The sequence below is a fragment of the Salmo salar genome, chromosome ssa09 (genome assembly GCF_905237065.1).
Source record: "Salmo salar chromosome ssa09, Ssal_v3.1, whole genome shotgun sequence".
Lineage (NCBI taxonomy): Eukaryota > Metazoa > Chordata > Actinopteri > Salmoniformes > Salmonidae > Salmo > Salmo salar.
In genome coordinates, this window is record NC_059450.1 from 22,554,697 (window position 1) to 22,579,831 (window position 25,135).

Below are 25,135 nucleotides of genomic sequence, written 5' to 3' on the forward strand. Positions count from 1 at the left end.
GTAAATGCAGACTTGGGGAATGTGATTGGTTACTCTGTGACTGTAAATGCAGACTTGGGGAAGGTGATTGGTTACTCCGTGACTGTAAATGCAGACTTGGGGAAGGTGATTGGTTACTCCGTGACTGTAAATGCAGACTTGGGGAAGGTGATTGGTTACTCCGTGACTGTAAATGCAGACTTGGGGAAGGTGATTGGTTACTCTGTGACTGTAAATGCAGACTTGGGGAAGGTGATTGGTTACTCTGTGACTGTAAATGCAGACTTGGGGAAGGTGATTGGTTACTCTGTGACTGTAAATGCAGACTTGGGGAAGGTGATAGGCCAGTTCCATACGACTCTGCCTGCTGGACCTATGTGTGTGTCCGAATGTGTGTATATGTCAAATCAAATCAAATTGTATTTGTCACATGCGCCGAATACAACAGGTGTAGACCTTACGGTGAAATGCTTACATACAAGCCCTTAACTAACAATGCACTTTTAAGAAAATAAGAGTTAAGAAAATATTTTCTAAATAAACGAAAGTAAAAAAAGAATACTAAAAAAGTAACACGAGGCTATATACAGGGGTACCAATACCGAGAGTGTATGTGTGTAGTGGTGGAAAGAGTACCCAATTGTCATACTTGAGTAAAAGTAAAGATAGCTTAATAGAAAATGACTCAAGTAAAAGTGAAAGTCACCCAGTAAAATACTACTTGAGTAAAAGTCTAAAAGTTTTAAACATACTTAAGTATAAAAAGGAAATGTAATTGCTCAAATGTACTTAAGTATCAAAGTAAAAGTACAAGTATAAATAATTTTAAAATTCTTATATTAAGCAAACCAGATGGCACAATTGTTTTGTATTTACGGGTAGCTAGGGGCACACTCCAACACATCATTTACAAATGAAGCATTTGTGTTTAGTGAGTCTGCCAGATAAGAGGCAGTAGGGATGACCAGGGATGTTCTCTTGAGTGTGTGAATTGAACCATTTTCCTGTCCTGCTAAGCATTCAAAATGTAACAAATACTTTTGGGTGTCAGGGAAAATATATGGAGTTAAAAGTATATAATTTTCTTTCGGAACGAAGTGAAGTAAAAGTTGTCAAAAATATAAATAGTAAAAAAAACGACTTAAGTAGTACTTTCAAGTATTTTTACTTAAGTACTTTACACCACTGTGCGTGCGTGCGTGCGTGTGTGCGTGCGTGCGTGTGTGCATGCGCGCGTGTGTGTCTGTGTTTGTGATGGGAATACCAACAGGCTTTATATGCTTGGGTGTCTGGCTGCTGCCTCAGCACTTTGCCCTTGCAGTGTGACAAGGATTCTGGGAGGGTGATGGCTTTTTCTGGGCTTGCAGCTCCTCACAGCTCCTCACAGCTCCTCACAGGGCCAGGCAACACTTACACTGACTGCAGACTGACTGCTTCTAATAGACAAGAGACAAACACTGCTGATGTGGAACTATTCATTACTCACAATAGACCAGACAGTCTGAGGGAGGTTAGAACGGTTTTCGGAATCCCGAAATGCCTCACCAGGCTCAGGACCCTGTCTCTCTGTACTTCTCTGTTCCATAACAGCAGGTCAGAGGTCAATGCTGCTCTATTAGAAATCAATTCAGCTCTGATGAGGTGTCTGATTGTGTCGTTATCTCTATGGCAACCCTGATTAAGTTGACTCAAATAGGCTTCAAGGATATTTAGCATTTTCTGAATCTGGCCCCTTGTGTGAATATGTCAATTCAATTACTTGTAAAATGACTGAGCAATATACCAGTGGAAAGCCTTCATTGAAGAGAACGACATTGCACTCCTCCTCACAATGAAAGGAATGTCACCATTACATTGAGAAACAGAAGCTGAATTATTGGAAAGAGAGAACTGTGAGGAGGCCAACTCTGGCTGCAGCACCGTTCAATGGATTTTCATCAGATACTATCTGCACAGTTGTTACGTGAATGTATTTTCCCAAGTGGCAGGCTTGACTACTGCTGCCCTGGCAACTGTAGCTATGGAGTCTCTGTAGTCTCTGGATCATTTCCAGAGCTGCCAAGACTAGACTGCCTTATCATTGTTTGACTGACTGGGATATTCAGAGAGAGTGTGTGTTTCTTTGCTTACACAAACAGTAGATTAACTGTATCATAAAGAGCTGATAAGTCTCCCTCCCTCCTTGGCGACCATGCTGTTATGAAAGTCGTTATTTTTTACAACGTTGTTATGAGGGGTACTGAGGGGTACTGGGGGGTACTGAGGGGTACAGGGGGTACTGAGGGGTACTGGGGGGTACTGAGGGGTACAGGGGGTACTGAGGGTTACTGGGGGGTACTGAGGGGTACTGAGGGGTACAGGGGGGTACTGAGGGATACTGGGGGTACTGAGGGGTACTGGGAGGTACTGGGGGTACTGGGGGTACTGAGGGGTACTGAGGGGTACTGAGGGGTACTGGGGCGTACTGGGGGGTACTGGGGGGTACTGAGGGGTACTGGGGGGTACTGAGGGGTAGTGAGGGGTACTGGGAGGTACTGGGGGGTACTGGGGGGGGGTACTGGTGGCTACTGGGAGGTACTGGGAAGTACTGGGAGGTACTGGGGGTACTTGGAAGTACTGGGGAGTACTGGGAGGTACTGGCTGGTTGGGGTAACATTAAAGCATGGCAGAGTCTAAGAGGGAGGGGAATGGATGTACTTGAGATAATCAGAGACTGTCATTAGCTCATGGAATGGCTAGCAGGACTGTCTTCCAGCGTGTGTGTGTGTGTGTGGGGGGGGGGGTGGACAGATAACATCAGAGGACAGGCAGACACTCACTCACTGAAATACCAAGTGACTAGGAAGCTGTGAGCACAGCCCAAACACACACACAAACACATTCACACACTCATGCACACACACACACCCACACACTTCACTGTGACATTCTCCGTAACTAACACATAAATGAGGATGATTCTTTATTCCTCCCCTCTGTTACTGTGGCGCCAGTTTATGATGTCACTCTGTCTTCACATGGTTCGCCAGAAGAGCCCTAGTTTTATCCCCTCACTGTGCTGGGCACTTAAACTCACACCTCTGTCTCTTTACGAGTCCCAATCTGCTCCCCTCCTCAATGCTCACTATCAATTCACCACAAACAATAAAAGCCATCCAGTTACTCCTCATTCTCCTCTCCCTGTAGCCTGGGAACTTACATCAGGACACACAATCCGGACCTCCAGCCAAGTACTACTCCTCACTCCCAAGCTGTGTGTTTGTGTGAGCCTTCCTTACCTTATTTTTAGCTCTCTATAACAGCCAAGTGTATAAGTTGCTCTCTCCTGAGTTGCCATGGTGTTGGCTGTGAGAGGACCTGACGCCCTGCTAGGTGTTGAGCTGATTCCTCATCACCATCACTCCTCTCCCTGGTTCTGGTTCCTCTCCCTGCTTATCTCCAGTCTGTTGCTACAATAAGCCCTGATTACAGCCTCTGTTTCTAATGGGATGTCATTAATTGGCCTGCAGATATTACTCTGATGTTATACTGGAGTTGGTATCAGTGGGCGTTTAGTTAGTGGTTAGAGTGCTTCTGATAGCGTGGCCAAACACTATTCTCACATTGAAGCTAGAACCCTGGCAAGCAAGGCTAGCTGAAATCCAACCCAGTTTTTCTGTGTGTCATGATCACTAGACATATGGTCGCTATGGAACTTCCCAGGCCAGGGTGTTTTGTGTACTTCAGAGAATTAGTTTGGACTCCTTTTATACCACTCTAAATGTATGCATCCAGCAAACATAGCTGGAATGCCTTTAAACGTGAATCCTTCCCTTCTTCAGAAGCCCCCTTGACAGGGAGGGAAGCTCTTGGGGAGTACATCTATGTGTGTGACCTTGATGGATTCCTGCACAACTTTACTGCTGGGAGGGGGGATGGAGCGGTAGAGGTGGGGGTACAGGTGGTGGATGATGGCCTGGCCATAGACCCTGACCCTAGGCAACCTCCCGCCCACCTCCCCTCTCTGAGTCCTCTGGGCCTGGAGCCCTGGAGTCTGTGGTGGGAAACAGCTCCTTTACAAAACCAGGGTCATCTTGTAACGTCCACCGCAAGTCCAGACAACAAATGGGCAGTAAAACTATTATGTGGTCAAACTTAACTGCATTGTTTTATTTATGCACAGTGTTTTAATGGTTGCGTCAGCTTCAGTTTAGCATCCAAGCAGTGCTCTGGTTACCAAGGGAGGCCTTAGTCATACTTAGCAATGCTGTTCTTTGACTGGACCTCAGAAGCCTTTCAGGCCACATTATTGTGTTGTCAATGATCATGGTCAATTTCAATTCTGTTTCAGTTGATTTGCTCTGAATGGATGTAAAGAGGATACCTGTGAGTCCTCGTACAGGGTTATAACTTCAATTGATTATGAAACCGTTGTATTGTTCATCACTAACTTTGTCTTTCCTATTCCTTTCTGTGTTCCTGGAACTGGCCTCTCCTAAACCGGTCGACATTTCCTTCACTCTGTTTGTCCTTGTTCCTATTTTAGAACACCCCAGTCCTCAGCTATTAAGCTCCTGTTCTTCTTTACAGGGCCACAACATCCAGTTCCTACTTTGTCTCTGAGTAGTATATTGCACCAACATGACATACAGGCCATGGAGCAGTCTCCAACATCAGAGATACTACACATTACATCAGGAAATCCTGCCGTTGAGATGTTGTCCGCTTCACTGACCATCCAGTGACCCCCCGTGTCTAACACGGGGCCGTCATGCCCTCATGTCTTTGTTCCTGCAAGGCTGGTGGGGCCCCGGCGTCGTATGGTGGGGTCAAACAGGGGCACACTTGAACTCCCAATAAAAGACTCTAGGTCACTTAAGACATGAGAGCACATATGAACTGGATTTGAACCGGTTACGTGTGGATATGAGCCTCTGTTTCTGTCTCTATCTTTTTGTCATGTTTTCTCTCTCACTCTATCTAAAGTATATCTAAAGGCTACATTATATTTTTACATCCACATTACAATATGCCCTAAACGTGCCTTTGCAGTGTAATCTACATGATATTGCAGTCATGAGTTAGATAAATGTGTATTAGCCCCAGTATGGGAAGGGGTGGCCATAGTAAACTGTAGTTAGAGGGTAGAGAATCACACAGAAAGCTGTTCTAAAGGTTATGTTATAGAGGGGGCCGTAAAGGAACGAGTTAGCCAATTGAAAGTCACGGTTATGATGGTACTGTATGAGTAGCAAGAGGAATGGGGTTGTTGTGGAAATAGAACTGAACAACGCTTAATTAGCTCATAAACAAGGGGAGTGGAGATGAGAGAGGGCAGTCAAGTGTTCCGCTCCTTCTTTGGCTCACGCTCCGTCAACAAAGGCCCCAGAACGCCCCCGACACTCTTGTTGTGTCTCACTGCGAGGGGCTTCCTGAGAACATGAAAGGCACACATTCCAACAAAAAGTCCCATCTCCACTCCCCTTGTCCACACCTCCCTTGGCCTTCAAAGCTCTCCTCTCAGCCCCAGCGTGATATTGACATTGCCCTGTCGCTGACCCACCCAATGTTGTCCTAGGGGTCCCGTAGCGACAGACCACCATGACATTGGAGGTCTGTTTTATTACCCTCCTTTGTCTGTGCCCTGTTCCTCTGACACACCACTGAGAGGCTGGAGGGATGTGTTTTATGTGATGACTATTGGTGTTGTGCTCAGGAAACCAGGACACTAGACTGGTCATCCAGGGATGACTGTGTAGACGTGTGTGTTAGTGTGTGAGTGAGCTCTCCTATGGAGTGAGATTTCTTACCCAGGCACTGCCACCTGAGGACAGCCGCTGCCGTGGCACGGAGGTAATCTCTGCTTGTTTGTGTCGATGTGCTATCATCCCCTGCTTCCTGACAACAGGACATGACAGCGGCTAGAGGGAGGATAGGAAAGTGCTGCCTTGATGTTCTGTTGGCTTGAAGTCCAACATGCCTCCCTGACAGTGACCATCCTAGCTGGGAAAACAAGCCTGTAAAGGGCGTGACCCACAGCGGGATACTCCACTGCGTTATTGAGCGATTCGTCCCTTCAGAGAAGCAGACACGGGCAGTGGAGATTGAGCAGGCTCCACCTAGCCAGAGCGGGTGGCCAGGCCAGCCTCATGTGATTTCAGCCTCTGTTTAGGAAAGGAAGTCACTGCCGGCATTTCGTTAATCATTTTTAAAACTGGACCCTCCTTTTCTGGATGATCCCCTGACCTCAAAACACAATACGTTTTCCACAGTGTAGGGAATGGTCTTGTTATTTTATTGTATTCCATCCATCCATCACACCTATTTGTTAATAGTTAGAACAGGAAGACAACTCCTCACACCTAGTGTCCAGTGGGAGATGTGCTTTTAAGTGTGTGTGCATTCCAGCGTGAGCTAAACTAGCAGTGTGGTGCAGGCAGCAGAGTCAGAGCTGACGCTGTGGAGGGTCAGGGCATAGTGTCTGCACTCACATGGGTAAATGGACAGGTATGCTGCTCAAACAGCGGATTAGAAAGCTGGCTAATTATTGACTGGTGAAAAAAATGATAACCATCTCTTGCTCTGCCTGTTTTCTTTATTGTTTAGAAGCCAGCTGGAATAGCTGCAAAGTATTCCTGTGGAATACCAGGAGTTTGTGGCAAGATTTAGTTAGGTTGTTTTATGGGACTTTAAAAAGGCTGCTTACTCAAGAATGTCATTGCTAGATTAAACAGATTGAACCAAGGGCCCTGTCGTCCGGTCCTGCATTGTCCCAGCAGCCTGTGTACCTGCTCATTTAGATGACAGGTTGACCGATATGATTGGCTGTTACAGAGAGATAGAAGGGAGCAATTTCAGCAAATTTAGAGATAGATCACTGTCTCTGCGCTGCAGCCCTGAGTGAGTCTGGAGAGGAGTCGCTGGTCATGGGCTAGCCATAGAGGGGCCACTTATGAGACTGGCTGAGAGATGAGAATCTCTCATCATAAGGTGTCTGTGTTTCAGCCTTAATATTTTAGAACTAACTGAGAATATGATCGCCAGAGAACTATCCATCCCAGAAGGCCCCACAGCCCTGTGTAAACGTGCATGTAGCAGCATGACCCAGATTAAGATGTGGCCCGTGTTTGCTGACTGGGGTCGATGTCATCAGCAGAGAGGTCGTAGTTCATTTGTCTTCCTGACAGAGCTTCAGGTGGTGTTCCACGGCTCTGTCAGAAGGCCACACTGATGCTGACCTCCACGAAGCGCACAATTAGGTGCCCTTTGACCCCACAGCCCCACAATCAAACCCACAGCACGGACAGAGCATGCTCCTGCATCTCTGAACACTCTGTGTGCGTGTGTGTATGTGGGTGTGCGTGCGTGCGTGCGTGCGTGTGTGTGTGCGTGTGCGTGTGCGTGTGTGTGTGTGTGTGTGTGTGTGTGTTACCATCAGGTAATTTCCAGGCTCATTTTGATGTTCTTAGTGCAGGAGACATTGATGTAGTATGTGTTTCGGGCGTGACATGATGGTAATAGCACCGAACTCGCGTTTCCCACTTAAAATGAGAGGAACAAAACAGGTAGCTTTGACATGCATAAGCCCAGGCACCCCAGACATTATGCTGAATTCAGTTGTTCTCCACACTCCTGGTATCATAAATATATCATAGACATATTGCACAGCAGATGACTGTGATGCTCTCCTCTCCTCTTGTTGTGAAGATTGTTATTTATCTGCTCTGTTACTCAGGCTCTTTAGTGGAGTAAAATCCTTACATCAGTATCGAGCCCGGGGGTCGTGTAGACAGAGGCTTAGACAAATACCACTGGACCCTTGAGCAAAAGTAAACATCTCGCTGCTGGAAAGCATTTTTTCCCCGGCTTTCTATTTTTACGTTGTCTGCAGTGTTCCATGTTCCTCCTGTGGAGGCAAGGCCATGCACACACAAAGCAGCTATGAGCCTGCAGGTCTGAGCAGAATGCACCCAGTCTGTTTCTCTCATCGCCCTCTCTGTGTCAATGCCTGCCTGGCCTCCCTGACTCCCTGCACTCCCTGACTCCCTGCACTCCCTGACTCCTTGCACTCCCTGACTCCCTGCACTCCCTGCACTCCCTGACTCCTTGCACTCCCTGACTCCCTGCACTCCCTGCACTCCCTGACTCCCTTCACTCCCTGCACTCCCTGCACTCCCTGACTCCCTGCACTCCCTGACTCCTACAGGCTCTGTTCTGACAGGACATGTGTACAGATAGATCTGGAGGGAAGGGAACAGCAGAATCTAGTCAACAAAAACCTGATTAAAACTCCCACCTCTCTCCAAACCCCATTAATTCATATGCAGATGAGAAATTACTGTTGCGCCTGCTTTTATCTGCTAATAGTAGCTTTTGTGCCATGACAATAGCAGTTGGATTGTAACTCTTTTCTTGTGTAATTGGTTGTGCAGACTGAAGGCCCGTCTGGTGCTGTCGTTTACTGTGGCTCTAATGTGGCAGTGATTTGTCAGTGCCTTTCAGAACATGTACCGGCTCGCTCAGACAGGTGGATATTCCGTAAAGCCTCAGCAAATTGCCACTATTGTGGGTGTGTGTGCGCGCGCGTGCAAGTGTGTTTGCATGTGAACGCACAGTATATCTGTCTACAGTATGTGTGGGATTATACAGTACAAGAGGTTGATTTTAAAAGGTGTATTAGATACCTAATCCTCACTGTAGAGAGGAAGGATATTCTGTCACTGAATTAATGGCCCATGAGTGAGCCTGTAAAATGTATAATGCACATTTAGCAAAAATCACCGTCTCTCTTCAGGTTCAATTTGGTCTCCCGTCAACCCACCAGACCACCCCCAACTCATTTGAATGTAAAGTGAAATGGTGGAAGTAGCTCCCTGGTTTTTATTGTGGGCTACACAGTATTCCATTGTTCCTAGTAGACAAAGTGGTGAAATGGCCATTGTAACCAGTCTTGATAAGCGTAGTATTCACTGGGAAAAAGAAAGAAAAGTCTTTACAATCATTAAGTGGATTAGTAGTCCCGTTTCCCTCACCAGATAGAGGGGGTTCTGCCTTTCCCTTATCTTATGGAGATTCAATTGTATATGTCTAGACATCTCAATTAGCCAGGAGAAAACAGCCAGTCCTGGTAAGCCACAGCACACTTTTCCTAGAGATGTTTTCCTATCAATACTCTCTCACCATCAACATGTCTACACCACGGCTGCAATTTTCAATTAGCATGTCATTCCCTGACTGCGAAGTCTAAATTGATGCTGAATGCTCAACTTATTAGTGAAAATTGCATTATCTTACAGGCCATTATTAGCATGGTGATATAATGTTCTTTCATGGTTAAATTGGTATTTCCTTCTATACCAGTCCTCTGTGTTCCTGTATGCTAACATGTGCTGCAGTTGCCATACTGTCACTTGCCACTCTCTGTTCTATTGTTCTGCTGACACTGCATCTTTGTGGATACACAAAGGATGCCAGTCACAGAGATAACAACCCCATAGAAGCCTGGGATGGAGCAGGGAGGCTCAGCACAGCACACCTGAGCTCAAGCAGATAGTGCAGTGCTTCATAGTACAGTGGAGCAGAATACAGTACAGAGACCTGGCAGTTTGCCAGCATAATTACTCTACCATCCATTCCACCAGGGGAGTGGATAGAATAATTGTGTGAATGTACTCAACATTTCACCTTGTCGTCAGTTGCATACAGCTTTATTCTGACAAGTACATAGAAATATGCATTTGGTTGTTTTTTTTCTTCTTCTGACAGTCAAAATTAGTTCAATAAAAATAATTAATGTTGTTTTACAAAGACAGAGGAGGTTTAGCAATCTGCTTTTCTTTTGTGTTTTTTTGTTGTTGCTCATATGCAAAACTCATCAGTAAATTATTTGTATTTTTTATTTATTTCACCTTTATTTAACCAGGTAGGCTAGTTGAGAACAAGTTCTCATTTGCAACTGCGACCTGGCCAAGATAAAGCAAAGCAGTTCAACACATACAACAACACAGAGTTACACATGGAATAAACAAACATACAATCAATAATACAGTAGGAAAATCTATATACAGCATGTGCAAATGAGGTAGGATAAGAGAGGTGAGGCAATAAATAGGCCATGGTGGCAAAGTAATTACAATATAGCAATTAAACACTGGAATGGTAGGATGTGCAGAGGATGAATTTTCAAGTTGAGATACTGGGGTGCAAAGGAGAAAGATAAATAAATAAATACAGTATGGGGATGAGGTAGATTGGATGGGCTATTTAGAAATGAGCTATGTACAGGTGCAGTGATCTGTGAGCTGCTCTGACAGCTGGTGCTTAAAGCTAGTGAGGGAGGTAAGAGTCTCCAGCTGAATTCTGATCATGCTGATGTGTTGATTAATTTGAGACAAATGCTATGGAGAAATCGCATTAATGTCACGTCGTGTGTGTAGGTGGCAGGGAGGTCAGGCGCAGGGGAAACAAACTTGGTGTAACTGGAGTAGTTTAATAAAGTAAAAACAAACTCCAAAACCAAAGTACATAATAAAATAAACATGGGTACAATAACCCGTCGCACACCAATCCAACAACACGAGCAAATAACAACAAACAATCTCTGACAAGGACACGAGGGGAAACACACAACATGTAATGAATGGGATTGGAACCAGGTGTGCAGGAAGACAAGACAAAACCAATGGAAAATGAAAAATGGATCAGTGATGGCTAGAAGACCGGTGACGTCGACCGCCGAGCACCAACCGAACAAGGAGGGGCATCGACTTCGGTAGAAGTCGTGACAATTAAATTAATTCTGTTTGAATATTTTCCTCTCTGTGTTTGCATTTTTATTCAATAATTGAGGTTTTCCTCTCAGTCAGTCTGCTACTGGCTGCAGCTAAAGTTTACCATCTCTGGGGCTTTAAGAGAGCTGTTCTGTGGATTACCAGCCGTAAAGACCTGTGCTGCTTCTTCAACCTTTACCAGTTAGTTTTGTGATTGCATGTTTGCTCATCATCATCATTTTGTCTTCTCAGTTAGTTTGTCTAGCAGAATCTTACATGGAGGGAATGAACGATTAACAGATTCACAAACATCCAAACTCTCAGTGACACGAATGGAATGGGACTAATGAAATGGGACTTGAAGGGTGGGATAATTCACACAGGCGAGGAGAGGCAGCTGGCTGTTTTTACTCTGTAAATATCAGGTAGGAAGTGAAACACTATGCTGAAGCCACTTTAGCTACAGCTGTTGTATTAGCATCCTCCTCTGCACTGAATGTCTGGAGTGGGTTCTCCTCATGTACAGAAATAGGTCTCTTTACAAGCCCCAGTGTATGGCTTCGAATACCAATATACACTTAGTTTACAAAACATTAGGAACACCTTACTAACATTGAGTTGCACCCCCTTTTGCCCTCAGAACAGCCTGAATTTTTTGGGCATGGACTCTACAAGGCGGCGAAAGCGTTCTACAGGGATGCTGGCCATGTTGACTCCAATGCTTCCCACAGTTGTGTCAAGTCGGGCTGGATATATTTTGGATGGCGGACCATTCTTGATACACACGGGAATCTGTTGAGCGTTAAAAAACCCAGCAGCGTTGCAGTTCTTGACACACTCAAACCAGTGCGCCTGGCACGTACTGCCATAACCCATTCAAAGGCACTTAAATGGTTTGTCTTGCCCATTCACTGTCTGAATGGCACACATACACAGTCCATGCCTCAGTTGTCTCAAGGCTTAAAAATCCTTCTTTAACATGTCTCCTCCACTTTATCTACACTGATTGAAGTGGATTTAACAGGTGACATCAATAAAGAATCATAGCTTTCACCTGGATTCACCTGGTCAGTGTATGTCATGTAAGGGCAGTGTATTCAGTGTATAACGTGAATGCACAGCTTTTGGAGCCCACCTACTACAGCATAAAACATCTCTATCTCACTGGGTTAATCCAGATGGTTCTTCTTGAGACTAAGCCTGTACCACAGGGAACAAGGCCTACCGCCTCCCAGCTGTAGCCAAACTATCCATACCAAACTACATTTCTGTTGAGTCTCGCCTCAAAAGCTATCAGACCGATCTGACAGACATTTTATTCTGGGAGCAGACGTGATCCTCTGTCTCTGTTCTAACCCCCTGCTGCTCCCTGGGGCACAGTGAGTCTAGGAGCAGCAGGATCTGAAAAACTCAAAACTGGACAGAGAGAGGGAGAGCAATAGATGAGAGAGATGTTCTTTTTCTTCCTTTTGACACTTTCAAGAGATTTATTTGAAAAAGTTACTTTTTTATTTCATTAGCAGCAAGCACCAACAAGGAGGGCAAGATGGAGTTGGACTGGTTCTTTGACAAGGGTCTTCCAGTGTGTAGAACTCCAACCAGTACAGCTCTCATTAGTCGGGTGCTCCTGAGCTGAGATGGGGGCTCTAGCATCTTACTCCTTCCCCCTACCCTCACCTCTTCCTTCTCCTTCTCCTCCATACCTGCAGAGCTTAAAACAACACCTGGCTCCTGACTCTCCAGTTGCCTGCTGAATTTTTCATGATATATTTATTTTTGTTTGTTTCAGTAAATCTAGTAAAAAATATGAATTATCTGGTCTGGAGAGTTTCCAGGAGCGGTATATCAGGTATTCTAATTAGAAGTGCAGAGTAGCTGGTGAGCAGCATGCATAAATACACTCACAAGTGTCTCCCTGGTGGGAGAGATGAGCGTGAGTGCTGCTTCTGCTTGGCCTCCTCCAGATTGGCCACAGGCAACAGAGTAAAGATCTCTGGTGTAAGAGAAAAACATATATCCTGAAAATATAAACACAACATGTAAAGTGTTGGTCCCATGTTTCATGAGCTGAAAAAAAAAGATCCCAGAAATGTTTAATATGCACAACAAGGGTATTTCTCTCAAATGTTGTGCATAAATGTTTTACTTCCCCATTAGTGAGCATATCTCCTTTGCCAAGATAATCCATCCACCTGACAGGTGTGGCAGATCAAGAAGCTGATTAAACAGCATGATCATTACACAGGTGCACCTTGTGCTGGGGAAAATAAAAGGCCACTCTAAAATGTGCAGTTTTGTCACATCACAATGCCACAGATATCTCAAATTTTGACTGCAGGAATGCCAGTGAATTGAATGTTATTTTCCCTACCATAAGCCACCTCCAACGTCGTTTTAGAGAATGTGGCAGTACACCCAAACGGCTTCACAACTGCAGACTAAGTGTAACCACGCCAGTCCAGGACCTCCACATCCGGCTTCTTCACCTGCAGGATTGTCTGAGACCAGCCACCCAGACAGATGATAAAACTGAGGAGTATTTCTGTTTGTAATAAAGCCCTTTTCTTAGGAAAAACTCATTCTGATTGGCTGGGCCAGGCTCCCCCATGCCTGCGCCCCTGCCCAGTCATGTGAAATCCATAAATTAGGGCCTATACATTTATTTAAATTGACTGATTTCCTTCTATGAACTGTATTCAGTAAAATCTTTGAAATTGTGCATGTTGCGTTTATATTTTTGTTCAGTGTATTTCATCATAGGTGTAATGCTACACTGGTGGAGAATGGAGATGGAGATACCCTGACACATAGATGTATCCCTGTCTTTGTTGTAGAGTGGTTGCAGTGAGACAATTTTCAGCGACGTTTCTTTTCTCTTCGCCAACGTGGTCCGATATGTTTGAATCCCCTGCTCCCCACTGAAACAGAATTTTGCTCTATGGAGTATGTACCTATTGAAAGCCTGAGTAGTAATTACAGTAGTGTCCACTGCCATGATGTCATTGATGTAGATGTCAGTTGGTGAAGTCATTCACTCTCTCACAGGGGAGTCTAGCTTATCCGTAGCCTGTAGCCTAGCCCAGACGATGACAGCTTGACTGATCTGGAGGAAAAACAGTGTGCCGACGGCTGCCTTGGATCCATGCGGGAGAGAGAGAGACGTTGAAAGGAGCAAGGGAGGGATGAAGTTTGTCCAAACAGTCTGAAAGGAGCTTGTTTTCTTTGTGTGCGTGAGTGAACAGGAAAAGGTAATTAACTGGCCAAGTGAGGAAAGGTTGGAGTGATGGATGGATGTGGTGTAAACAGACAGATGGACACACAAGGGGCACACACGCACACACACAAAAATGGGGAGCAATAAGGTTCAGTCAGTCACTCTCCTTTTCACCTATTCCTCCCACCTTGATAGCAGTGATTCATATAAGGCACTGCACATTCTTGTAATCGCTGACATGACAAAGTTATAGTATGAAAGGTAGCTAGAATCCTATTGCGTTCTCTCTTGGGTAACATGAGTGACAAGAACAAATGGGCCAGCCGTGACATGTCATTATGTGAGGTAATTTGATTGCAGGAAGCTTGCTTGACAGAGCTCCATTAAATCATGCATTCTACTTGATCCATAGTGTCTATCTATGGCTGATTGTTTGATAGACAGTGGCATCTGCTTGTTGTATAAATAATAGAAAAGGAGTGGCACTGTAACCATACAGTAATAGGCCCCTGCTATCATATGTAATGTGATACATAGCACATTATACACATCCTGTAGCATTATCTATAGCTAAATACTGTACATAACAATCATTTGAATACTGCACACACATATCCACTATGATGTTTAGGCTCTAATGCATTAAAGATGTACTATGCAGAAATCGCTCCGGCATTTCCTGGTTGCTAAAATTCGAATAGTTTGCCTAATTTCAGTTTATGAGACAAAACAAGCAAGTATATGGTAGAGAATCGTTGTACCATCTAAACCGCTGTTAAAATATATTTTCCAGAACCAAAAATATTTTATTTTCAGATGTTTGAAGCTGGTGTACAAAACCGAAATTAAAAGAAGCAAAAAAACGAAAGGGAAGCATTTAAATAGCACACATTGAACTTATCTACCGCTTCTGAGACTTGCTTTCAATGAGAATAACGATTTATAACACACATTTCTATGTGAACTTGGTCGTTGACCAAAAAGTTACATATTGCAGCTTTAAATGATGAGATGTTTGAAAAATGTCAAAACAGCCATACATTTTTCATCTAGGACCGTCCTGCTAAAATATGCTTCTTTGAGATATGAATCGATTCCAGGTAGACTTGATCGTATAGGCCTTACCATTGACTAAGTGGGCTCGCGTGTATCAGGTTCCCGGAACACTCCAGTCAATCAGGTTGTACGCTAACCCAGGCTACTCCTCCTACTCAGAAGCGCCTTGTGAAAGTTCAGCGCAAGCGTTTGCAGCAGTCTTCTGGTGTTCACAACATCAAAGCGGATAAAGGATTAATCAACTCCTCGCTCTGTCATCTGAAAAGTACAGGTAAATTAATTTCCTGATAGCGTTTATGTTAAATAATAATGCAATTTACTGTTTTTTTTTGGTTGGAAAGTGATTTAAGGTAGTTCTGCATACATTAGTTATACTTGAAAAAAAATATAGTAAAATCATTGGCAACCATAGTATTTCCGCGAGTAGAGTTATCGCCTAATAACGTACTTACACATGAAAGCATTTGTTCAATATTGATCAGTAGGGATTCATTTTGATGCGGCATAAGGAGGATTTCGCAAGGGCTATACTTGGCGAATATGCCGTAATGTACTATTTGAATGTTTTATTTTCTATTACAATGGGGTCCAGATATACAACATCATGAATCATGCTGAAAATAAGGTGGATATTCCATCTCTGGAATGATGTTCTTATTTTATCATGCAGACAAATAACTACAACCCAGTGCTGTTGCTACAGATGTAGGATCTTAATTTGATCAACCTGTTGCAGGAGAACATTCCTGCAATTCAGGAAATGTTTAACTTGTAGTGTATTTGAGGTTTAAAAAGGCTTATGAAGTTTGTAATTTCCTGCATTGCAGGAATGTTCTCCTGCTACAGGGGCTGGCAGCATCTGTTTGATGTTTGTTTGATGACACATCCCAGTTTGTGTGCCACAGGAGACGTTCCCACAGAGGTAAACAGCATGCTAGTGTGAGATCCTGACTCATTGTCTTCTCTAGCGACACAGGACTCAACAGGAGTGGTTAAACTTAGTGGTCTGTGGCCCACTGCTTCTACTGGTGGTTCAGCATTAAATGCTCCTGAAGTCAAATGAGATGTATGGGTCTGCTGAGGCCATAGCTGAGGTTGTCCAGCCCAGTGCTGCTCCCGGGGATGGCTGAGGGGGGAGAGAGTTGAGGGGTGAGGTTGGGAGGGATTACCACTAGATGTGGTTCTTTTATCCTGGGAATGTAATCTGTTTTAATGGCCTGTGGTCATCCAGGGGCAGGCCTGCAGCTGTGCTTGTTTCTCTGGCCTGGCCCCAGGCTACCTGTGGGAGAGTAGCCCTGTTGGCAGCTCTCGTCCTCACTGTGGGACCTGTCCGTAGGCCCCTGTGGTTTATTAGGGCCTAGTCCCATTGAAACACACTGGGACAGCACTACTGATGGGGCCAAAGGTGTCAGAGGCCAAGTAAACAGAGAGGGCTCCGACTGTCTTAAGCTGTCCTTATGGAGAAATTAGAGAAGGGAGAGTGGAGGATTTCCAGTTTTTAAAAGGTGCCAGATGCGGCAGCTGTGTTGTTGTGTGGTCTTGTTGGTTTTATACACTGTTATAGGAAGTATGAAAAACTCTGAAGTATTGTATTGCTTGTGTTACTGTTAACAGCGATAATGCTGTTGGGTATGGGCTCTAGTGTGAGAGACACAGCACAGTTTTGACCTACTGAGTCATCGGGGGGAAAGTTTCCCTGTAAAATAGTACAAGAGCAAACTGGAAGAAGAAATGGGAGACTGCACGATTGAATCTTATGAAATCTTGTGGGTGTGCTGTGGCTGTTCTGCCTCTTGTTTCTTTTAAGTGAATGGCCACAGAAACACAGTGAGCTGCTCTGTGGTGAAGGTCACTGCTCCCCATCTAACAGGCACTCCTCATCTCGATGAAATAGAAAGTACTGTTTCCCAGAGTGTCTTACTTTTAATGGAGCGTGCTTAAAAGTCTTTAGTCTGGCGAGGGGTCTGAAAGTCTTTAGTCTGGCGAGGATCTTCATGCATCTTCCTGATTTAAGTAAGTCACGGGTCAGCTTTCTGTATCCGGTTGGCCGATCCGTGGCTGAATTTCATCAAATGGTAAACGTAGGCTTCCCACCCTGCTTGCTCCGTCTGTGGTTTTCATGTGGGTGCAGGAAGGGAGACAGTGAGGCGGGGTAAATTGAGACGATTTCCCAAATCATACCCCGTGTGACTTTGCCTGGCTCCATTTGCATTGAGGTACCCAGAGGACCCAGGCAGAGAGAAATCATGCACATCTTTTCCTCTCTCTCTCTCTCCATATGGACACAGTTACAGCTAAGCTTCTTTCCATCAGCCCCTGGGCAAAGGCTTTCTGATGACACTCACCACCCAGAAAGTTTTTCTCCGACCTCTCCTGCTGCCCGTCTGCAGTTTCTCCTCATCGTTTGTGTGAACAACTGACAGACAGACAAACTTGTGTGTCTGTAGTCTATGTAGACCTACAGTCCATTCCACAGGCACTTCTTTTCCATTGCATGCCGGTCTCCTTTCCATAATAAGGCCACAGCATCTGACTTCATTCGTCCCCAGACTTTAATAAAGATCCTTGTTGACAGGCAATAACCCAACACAACGACCCACAAGCCCTCAGGCAAGGGGCACAACCCCAACCTGCCTCCCCCTTCTTATTCTCTCTCTCTCTCTCCATGTCCCTAACTCGCATTCCCTCTCTCTCTAGAGTGCTTGTGCTCTGAAGCCTAGTGGTCTTCCACTTGTACCTAACAATGGTTGAAGAAGCCTAGGCCGTCATGTCTCTCTCAATGGCCTGGTGTGTCTGGAATACTTCTATTGTGTTGATGCAGCTTACTACAAATGTCTCTCAAACTGGGCTTTTCTTTATACTCACAACAAACAACCCTGCAAACAATAATGAGTCATTAGGACGTCCCGGTTGATCTCGGGGACGTCCCCCGAGGACTTTTTAGGATGTTCTTGGGACGTTGTGTCATGATCCCCTGGAGGTTTTGTCCCTGGGACGTCACCTGATGGTTCTGTCCCGGGGATATCACCTGATGGTCGCAAAGAAACGTACTCCCCTCCAAAAAATGTTTTACCCAGGGAACACGCACCCTCGTTTCATTGCACATCACCCCTTGTTACAGTTGCCAAGCCTATCAAGGCCCTGATTGGTGAACCACTGATCCAGTCACAGCTCTTTGTCAAATGCTAGGGATTGAACCACACACAAACGTTGCTTTAACATAGTGTTTTAAACTAACATATTTGACATACATGATTACATTGTGTATGTTTATTTAACATGTCCACACCTGGGATTTGAACTCACCACCACGTGGTTCACGGAATTCCAATCGTCCTGGTACACCATCATTTTCTGTATCAATGACTGATTTCACCTGTAAGCCTATTCCTACACTTTGCTCTTCAAAGTAAATCTCAGCTCTGTTAAAAATACACTAAAAAACTATTATATTTATCATAATGATTCAGGAGTACCATTAAAACAGAATAATATGCCCCACCAACATTAGACTACAACACTGAAAACCCAATGAAATCAATGAGAGAATAGTCAGATTAACTGATGATTAAAGTGCAGATTAGAGGTCGACCGATTATGATTTTTCAACGGCTATACCAATTATTTGAGGTCCAAAAAAAGCAGATACCGATTAATCGGACGATTTTTTTAACATGTATTTTTATATATATATTTGTAATAATGACAATTACAACAATACTCAATGAACACTTTTATTTTAACTTAATATAATACATAAATAAAATCTATTTAGTCTCAAATAAATAATGAAACATGTTCAATTTGGTTTAAATAATGCAAAAACACAGTGTTGGAGAAGAAAGTAAAAGTGCAATATGTGCCATGTAAAAAAGCTAACGTTTAAGTTCCTTGCTCAGAACATAAGAACATATGAAAGCTGGTGGTTCAATATTCCCAGTTAAGAAGTTTTAGGTTATAGTTATAATAGGAATTATGACGCATCGACTATTTCTCTCTATACCATTTGTATTTCATATACCTTTTGACTATTGGATGTTCTTATAGGCACTTTAGTATTGCCAGCCTCATTTCGGGAGTTTATAGGTTTGAAATCATAAACAGTGCTGTGCTTCAAGCATTGCTAAGAGCTGCTTGCAAACGCAGTAAAGTGCTGTTTGAATGAATGCTTACGAGCCTGCTGCTGCCTACCACCGCTCAGTCAGACTGCTCTATCAAATATCAAATCATAGACTTAATTATAATATAATAAACACAGAAATACGAGCCTTTGGTCATTAATATGGTCAAATTCGGAAAGGATCATTTCGAAAACAAAATGTTTATTCTTTCAGTGAAATACGGAACCGTTCTGTATTTTATCGAACGGGTGGTAACCTTAAGTTTAAATATTGCAGTTAAATTGCACAACCTTCAATGTTATGTCATAATTATGTAAAATTCGGACAAATTAGTTCGCAATGAGCCAGGCGGCCCAAACTGTTGCATATACCCTGACTCTGCTTGCACTGAATGCAAGAGAAGTGACACAATTTGCCTAGTTAATATTGCCTGCTAACTTGAATTTCTTTTAACGAAATATGCAGGTTTAAAAAAATATATACTTCTGTGTATTGATTTTAAGAAAGGCATTGATGTTTATGGTTAGGGACATTTGTGCAAAGATTGTGCTTTTTTTCGGCAATGCACTTTTGTTAAATCATCACCCGTTTGGCGAAGTTGAAGTACGCTGTGATTCAATGATAAATTAACAGGCACCGCATTGATTATATGCAACGCAGGACAAGCTAGTTAACCTAGTAATATCATCAATAATGTGTAGTTAACTAGTGATTATGTGAAGATTTTTGGCATCCAAAAAGGCCGGTTACCGATTTGTTATGAAAACTTGAAATCGGCCCTAATTAATCGGCCGACCTCTAGTGCAGATGGCACTTTTTTGCCAAGTGCTGAGATGTATTAAAGGTAATGAATGTGTCGGGGACTTCTGAAATTCAGCAGAAAGATCAGCATACCCCAAATCCAGAGGTTGTGAGTTCAAATCCCAGGTGGGGTCACATTGAAAAGTCGTTACTAGTGATCATGTTAAATGTAATCATATTGTTATTTTATCTGAATAGCGTACCACTTACCTTACAACCCACATACTATTTCATTACTTTACTTATAATGGTTTGGGACACCTGGGACCATCATGTGACAAAAACCCCCAGGGGACCATGACACAACGATCCAAGAACGTTCATGGGACCATGACACAACGTCCCAAGAATGTCCTTAAAACGTTCTTAGGGACATCCCCCTGGACAAACCGGGAACTAGACAAAACCTCCAGGGACCATGACACGACATCCCAAGAATGTCCTAAAAACATCCCCTGGACAAACCGGGAGCTATTAAAAAGGTCCCCCAGAGAACGTTCCCTTGGGACCATCACACGTCGTCCTAAAGACTAGTAAAATGAAAGTCTCAGAACGTCAGTGGGATAACGTCACGCCTGAAACCCTTAAGGGACCTAACGGGAACATAGCCGAATGTCCTCAGGACGTTCTCTGCTTTCTGCGAATATGGCGTCAGGCCTCAATGCATGTATAGTATGTCACATGTCTCATGTATTCCACATTAGGCATTACACAACCTCTTCAGGCCATCGGTTTGTGTTTAAAATATCTCAGAACTTGCCTGTAAAATACATTTTTGTTATCTGTACATTGGAAACAAAAATTGGAAACAGCTTCACTACCAAAGACATTATTTTTTGAGGTGTATGTTTGTGAGAATTTTGACAGGCTGCACTTCGGGCTGAAATCGTATGAGAAGTCCTTAAAACAAGACAGGCAGAGAGCCAAGGTCTGACTTAAAGTCATACCCTATCCCATTATTTTAGATTGAATGCTCGCTGACGTCATACTTGATGTGGAGACAATCACATATTATCCACCTCAAAGCTGGGCTAGCATCATCCTCTCCACTATCATAACCATCATCATCATTATCATCACCATGATCCACTTCCTACCCCTGACCTCCGGCTCACTCTTCCCCAGAGCATAAAGCTCAGAGACAGCTTTACAAGGGAAGCCCACTCTCTAACCTACAGAACCCTACAGGATAGCAGATGGGTGGAGCTTTGTGGCTGTTTTTATTGGCTCTCCTAAATCAACAACTAACAAATGCATGGAGGAAGGTATGGGAAGAGAGGGAGAGAGGAATTGATTTCTTCCATATAGTCATGGCCTGAGGTGAGGTATGGTTGGCTTGGTGGGAGGCTGAAGGGTGAGGAATGGGTGGTGGGGAGACCAGGGTAGGTTACTCTGGTTATGACTGCTTTAATGTCCCCTCTCACAACCAAATACGTGTTCCAGACTGGAGCATATCTGTGGTGATATGTTCTCCCCCCTCCTCTCTCGCTCTCGCTGTCTCTCTCTTCCGATTTCTCTTCTGATTAGTCTCAGACCTGGTGAATTCAGAACCTGCCCTTTTGTTAAACAGGTTGAAATAGAATGCCATCAGGTTAGGTCCCTCACATGTCTCAGTGTCTCCCAGCCTCAGATCGTTCTCCAAAGCTTTATGGTGTTTACATTTTAAGCCTCTTTACATAAATGCATGTTCATTGGAATGTTGTCATAAGTGCCCTTAAGAAGGTAATTGTAGCAAACATATCCTCCATTAGCCAACATAACCCCACCCAACACTACGATAAGACCTGGGACATCATCTACAGTAAATGCTCAGACTTAGTCTATTCCAGCCTAACATCAATTCTGACTATGCATTACCAATAGTGTCAGTATCGTGTGATGAATCATTTATCAAAGTATATCACTAAGTAAACCATATTAAACCCATATTGCTCCTATGAATTCTCCCTTGAAAAACCATTCACTTTTACATATTTACATTTTAGTAATTTAGCAGACGCTCTTATCCAGGGCGACTTACAAGAGGACCAGCACAGCTGTGTCCTGCCAAGGGCCAAGCCCAGCAGCATCCTCTCTCCAGGGGCAGGCCTGTGGGCACTCTATGTCCCTCTCTGGATCTTCGTGCCTGGTGATCGATCTCTCTTATCATGACGACTGGATCCGTGCTGTGGATAGAGCATTGATATATAGGGGCTGCTTACACTGCTTAGACTCAGGGACAAAATTAAGATGATGATTCCATGTCCTCTGCCGTGGCTTGGCTGTTAGTAAGCAAGAGGGAGTGCAATATACTCATAATAATGATAACCATTTATACTGTAGGTATAAGCATAGGGCTCTAACATAGAGGTCACCTAAAAGTCTCTGTATTGAGCTGCCTTCAGAGGGAGGAGATTTAAAGTCCCTGGGTTGTGACTCTGTGGAGACTGCTGTATTAAGTGGTACTGCGTTAAGGCAGTGTCGTTCTTTGGCCAGGCCGTCTCGCTCCTCCTGATCACCACAGAGGCTCTAAGGAACAGAGGCCTCATAAACATTATGTATCTGTGGGCTCCTGTCTTAGAGCTCTGCTCCAGTGGCCGGGAGGTTACTGCCCCTTTATGCCTCTTATGAGACTACGTGTGTGTGTGTGTGTGTGTGTGTGTGTGTGTGTGTGTGTGTGTGTGTGTGTGTGTGTGTGTGTGTGTGTGTGTGTGTGTGTGTGTGTGTGTGTGTGTGTGTGTGTGTGTGTGTGTGTGTGAGAGAGAGAGAGTAAAAGTGGTCTTAGAACCTCACTTGCGTGGTAAGAAAAGCGGAGACAACTTGACTTGTAATCGCTAGTGAAAGGCTGGGTGTTGTGAGTTGTCATCAGGAGGAGATGGGTATTTTCACGCTGGGCGTTTTATCATGTGTTTTCATGCTGGGACTGTTCTCATATGTAAATATTCTACACTGAGCTCCTAGGATTGGCTCAGCTGTTGTTTTATTTTGTAGTTCTCTAAACCCCCACAACTCCCTTCCTCTCCAGCTGAGGACACCTCAGGGAGTCTTTTAACAGACAGAGGGAAAGGACACACCTCTACTGGTCTCCTTCTATAAGGCGATGCCGCGCAAAACCCTTCATGAGGTTCATTTGTTCTGGGGCCTTAAACAGCCCTGCAGAAAGTTGGAAAAGGGTCTGACTGAGTTGGTGTTCCAGAGGAATGCGTCTTTCACTAGTGCCTCAAACTTCCTTTTATCTCTTTTCATTTGCCCCTGTTGTTTGACTTGGGTCCAAGGCCCAGGCAGGCAGCTATGAGCACATCTACCAGCAACATGATCTGCTGTCTCTGGTTTCAAGCAGAGCAGCTCAGTCTAAACAAACTGAATTCCTGAGGGGGAGGATGTGGATGTGGTTAGGGCAGACAGGGAGGGAGGTAGAGCTAAGATCACAGAGGGCAGCCTCCGGGAGGGACCACACCGATAGCCACTGTCTGGCACGCCTGGAAAATATGAACAACACCCAGGAAACCCCCCAATCACGCTGATATGGAGATATGACGTAGTATACCATGTTTTTTTCTGAATGGGACCATGTTAAGTTGAACCCCCCACCCCCTCTGTGTGTTTCCTCTGCAGGACCCTGGCTACGCAGCCTTCGTCTTCGACCAGCTCCAAGTGCCTGGGAGCCATGATGGATGCTGCCAAGTGTGTTCTACTCCCCTCCACCAGCTGAGGCAGGAGGCCCTGCAGACAGTAGGCGCCCCCGGCCCTGATCCTGAGCCACAACATGCCCGCTTTGCCGTCCACCACCCTCACTGGGCAGCCCCATGGACTGACACTCTCTTCCTCCAGTGCCCATGTGAGGCAGCCCTCCAAAGCTCACCCCCATGCCCACAATGTCCTGCCCCTAGGGGAGAGGGGGCGCCGGGAGCTGGGCTGTCCGCAGGGCTCCTCTGTCTCTGCTGGGCCCAAGACCAGTGTCCAAGTGACGGTTGGGGGAGGGCAGCTGACCGGGACCCTGGGATCGGTCACCATCCAGGCCCAGCAGTACCTGGATGGCATGTGGAGCATCTCCAGAGTCAACAACTTCCTCCCTCAGTCCAGCCCGGTACATGCTCTGCCCTTCAATGCTCATCATTATTACTATTTATACAGATGCACTGTTTACCCTGTCTGGGGGAAGCATGTATCAAAGCACATTTAGTAAATGTTTTGTATAGACAGCTTGTTACTCTTGTCAATGTTGTCTTCAACGTTTTTCAATAACCTTGGTCAGAACAACGTCTGACAATGGACAATCTTAAACCTTTAGAGAAATGAGAAGAACCTCACGCAGACCTTGGACCTGTCATTCCTCAGGAGTTATGGCTCCTGGGTGGTACTGTCTACCCGGGGAGGCCAAGACACAATGACCACCTTACAATCTTCCTGTAATGCTCCTCTCAGGCATACTATATGGCTCCATACAGACACATTCCCCATGTAATATACTTTACTCCAGGCTTATCATTATGGGATGTTGTCCTTTTATATTGAAGAGTTTTCTTCTTGCAGTGAGAGGGACATTTAGTCCAAGCCTCTAACCTGTGTCTTACACACTGCTGTGACATTCTACACTAGGGAGTCTGAGTGCGCTGAACAAACTCACCACCAGCTAATCTTTTCTACTTTTATGTTGTCAATCAGAAGCTGTTAATGGCTCTTCAGTTTTATTTTAGTTTTTGCTGCCCCTACTTAATATGGCATTGAAAATCGCTGACTCGAAAATATGACTCAATTACGGCGTCTGCCAGTGTTATTCCTTATTCTGGAACAGGTTTTTCTCCTCTTTGACTGTCAACAAGTGCCTTTAGTGCCAGTTTATGTGAGGCCGCCAGAAGCTTTTAACAGCATCTGTGCAATCTAGGGCAAATCAAAAGGCCCTGCATATAGGGAGAGAGAGCGACTTGTGCTCTCCTCCTACATGTCTAAAAGCAATTAGAGCCGATGGGAGCTGGGATGAAGCGTTGCACAATGCCACATGGCTGAGCCTGGGCCTCCAGAGACACAAATGGCCCTTCAGGATACTGACTTACAAACACAGCAGAAATGTTCCTGGCATTCTTTTTTTAAAGCCCATTTCTTTCATTAAAACAAGATCCCTCAGAATGACAGAAAACCCACATGGGCCATGGAGGATTCGGAGCTGCACTGTGCCCGAAAGGCTTGCGCTTTAATTCACAATTACCCACTTGATTTCTTTGGGGGGGACAGTGTAA

General features: G+C 44.6%; 1 protein-coding gene across 4 annotated transcripts in view; it reads left to right on the forward strand.

The window, feature by feature from the left end:
• LOC106610923 (kinesin-like protein KIF26A) overlaps positions 1-25,135 on the forward strand; it is a 97,486-nt gene that overhangs the window by 18,579 nt on the left and 53,772 nt on the right. For 3 of the 4 annotated variants that reach the window (XM_045723485.1, XM_045723484.1, XM_045723487.1), the window contains exon 3: positions 23,514-23,985. In XM_045723485.1, coding sequence (XP_045579441.1) covers positions 23,665-23,985 — 321 coding nt within the window. In that variant the 5' untranslated portion in view covers positions 23,514-23,664. Of the gene's footprint in view, positions 1-15,138; positions 15,269-23,513; positions 23,986-25,135 lie in introns of those variants that run through there. The other variant, XM_045723486.1, reaches the window with a different exon arrangement.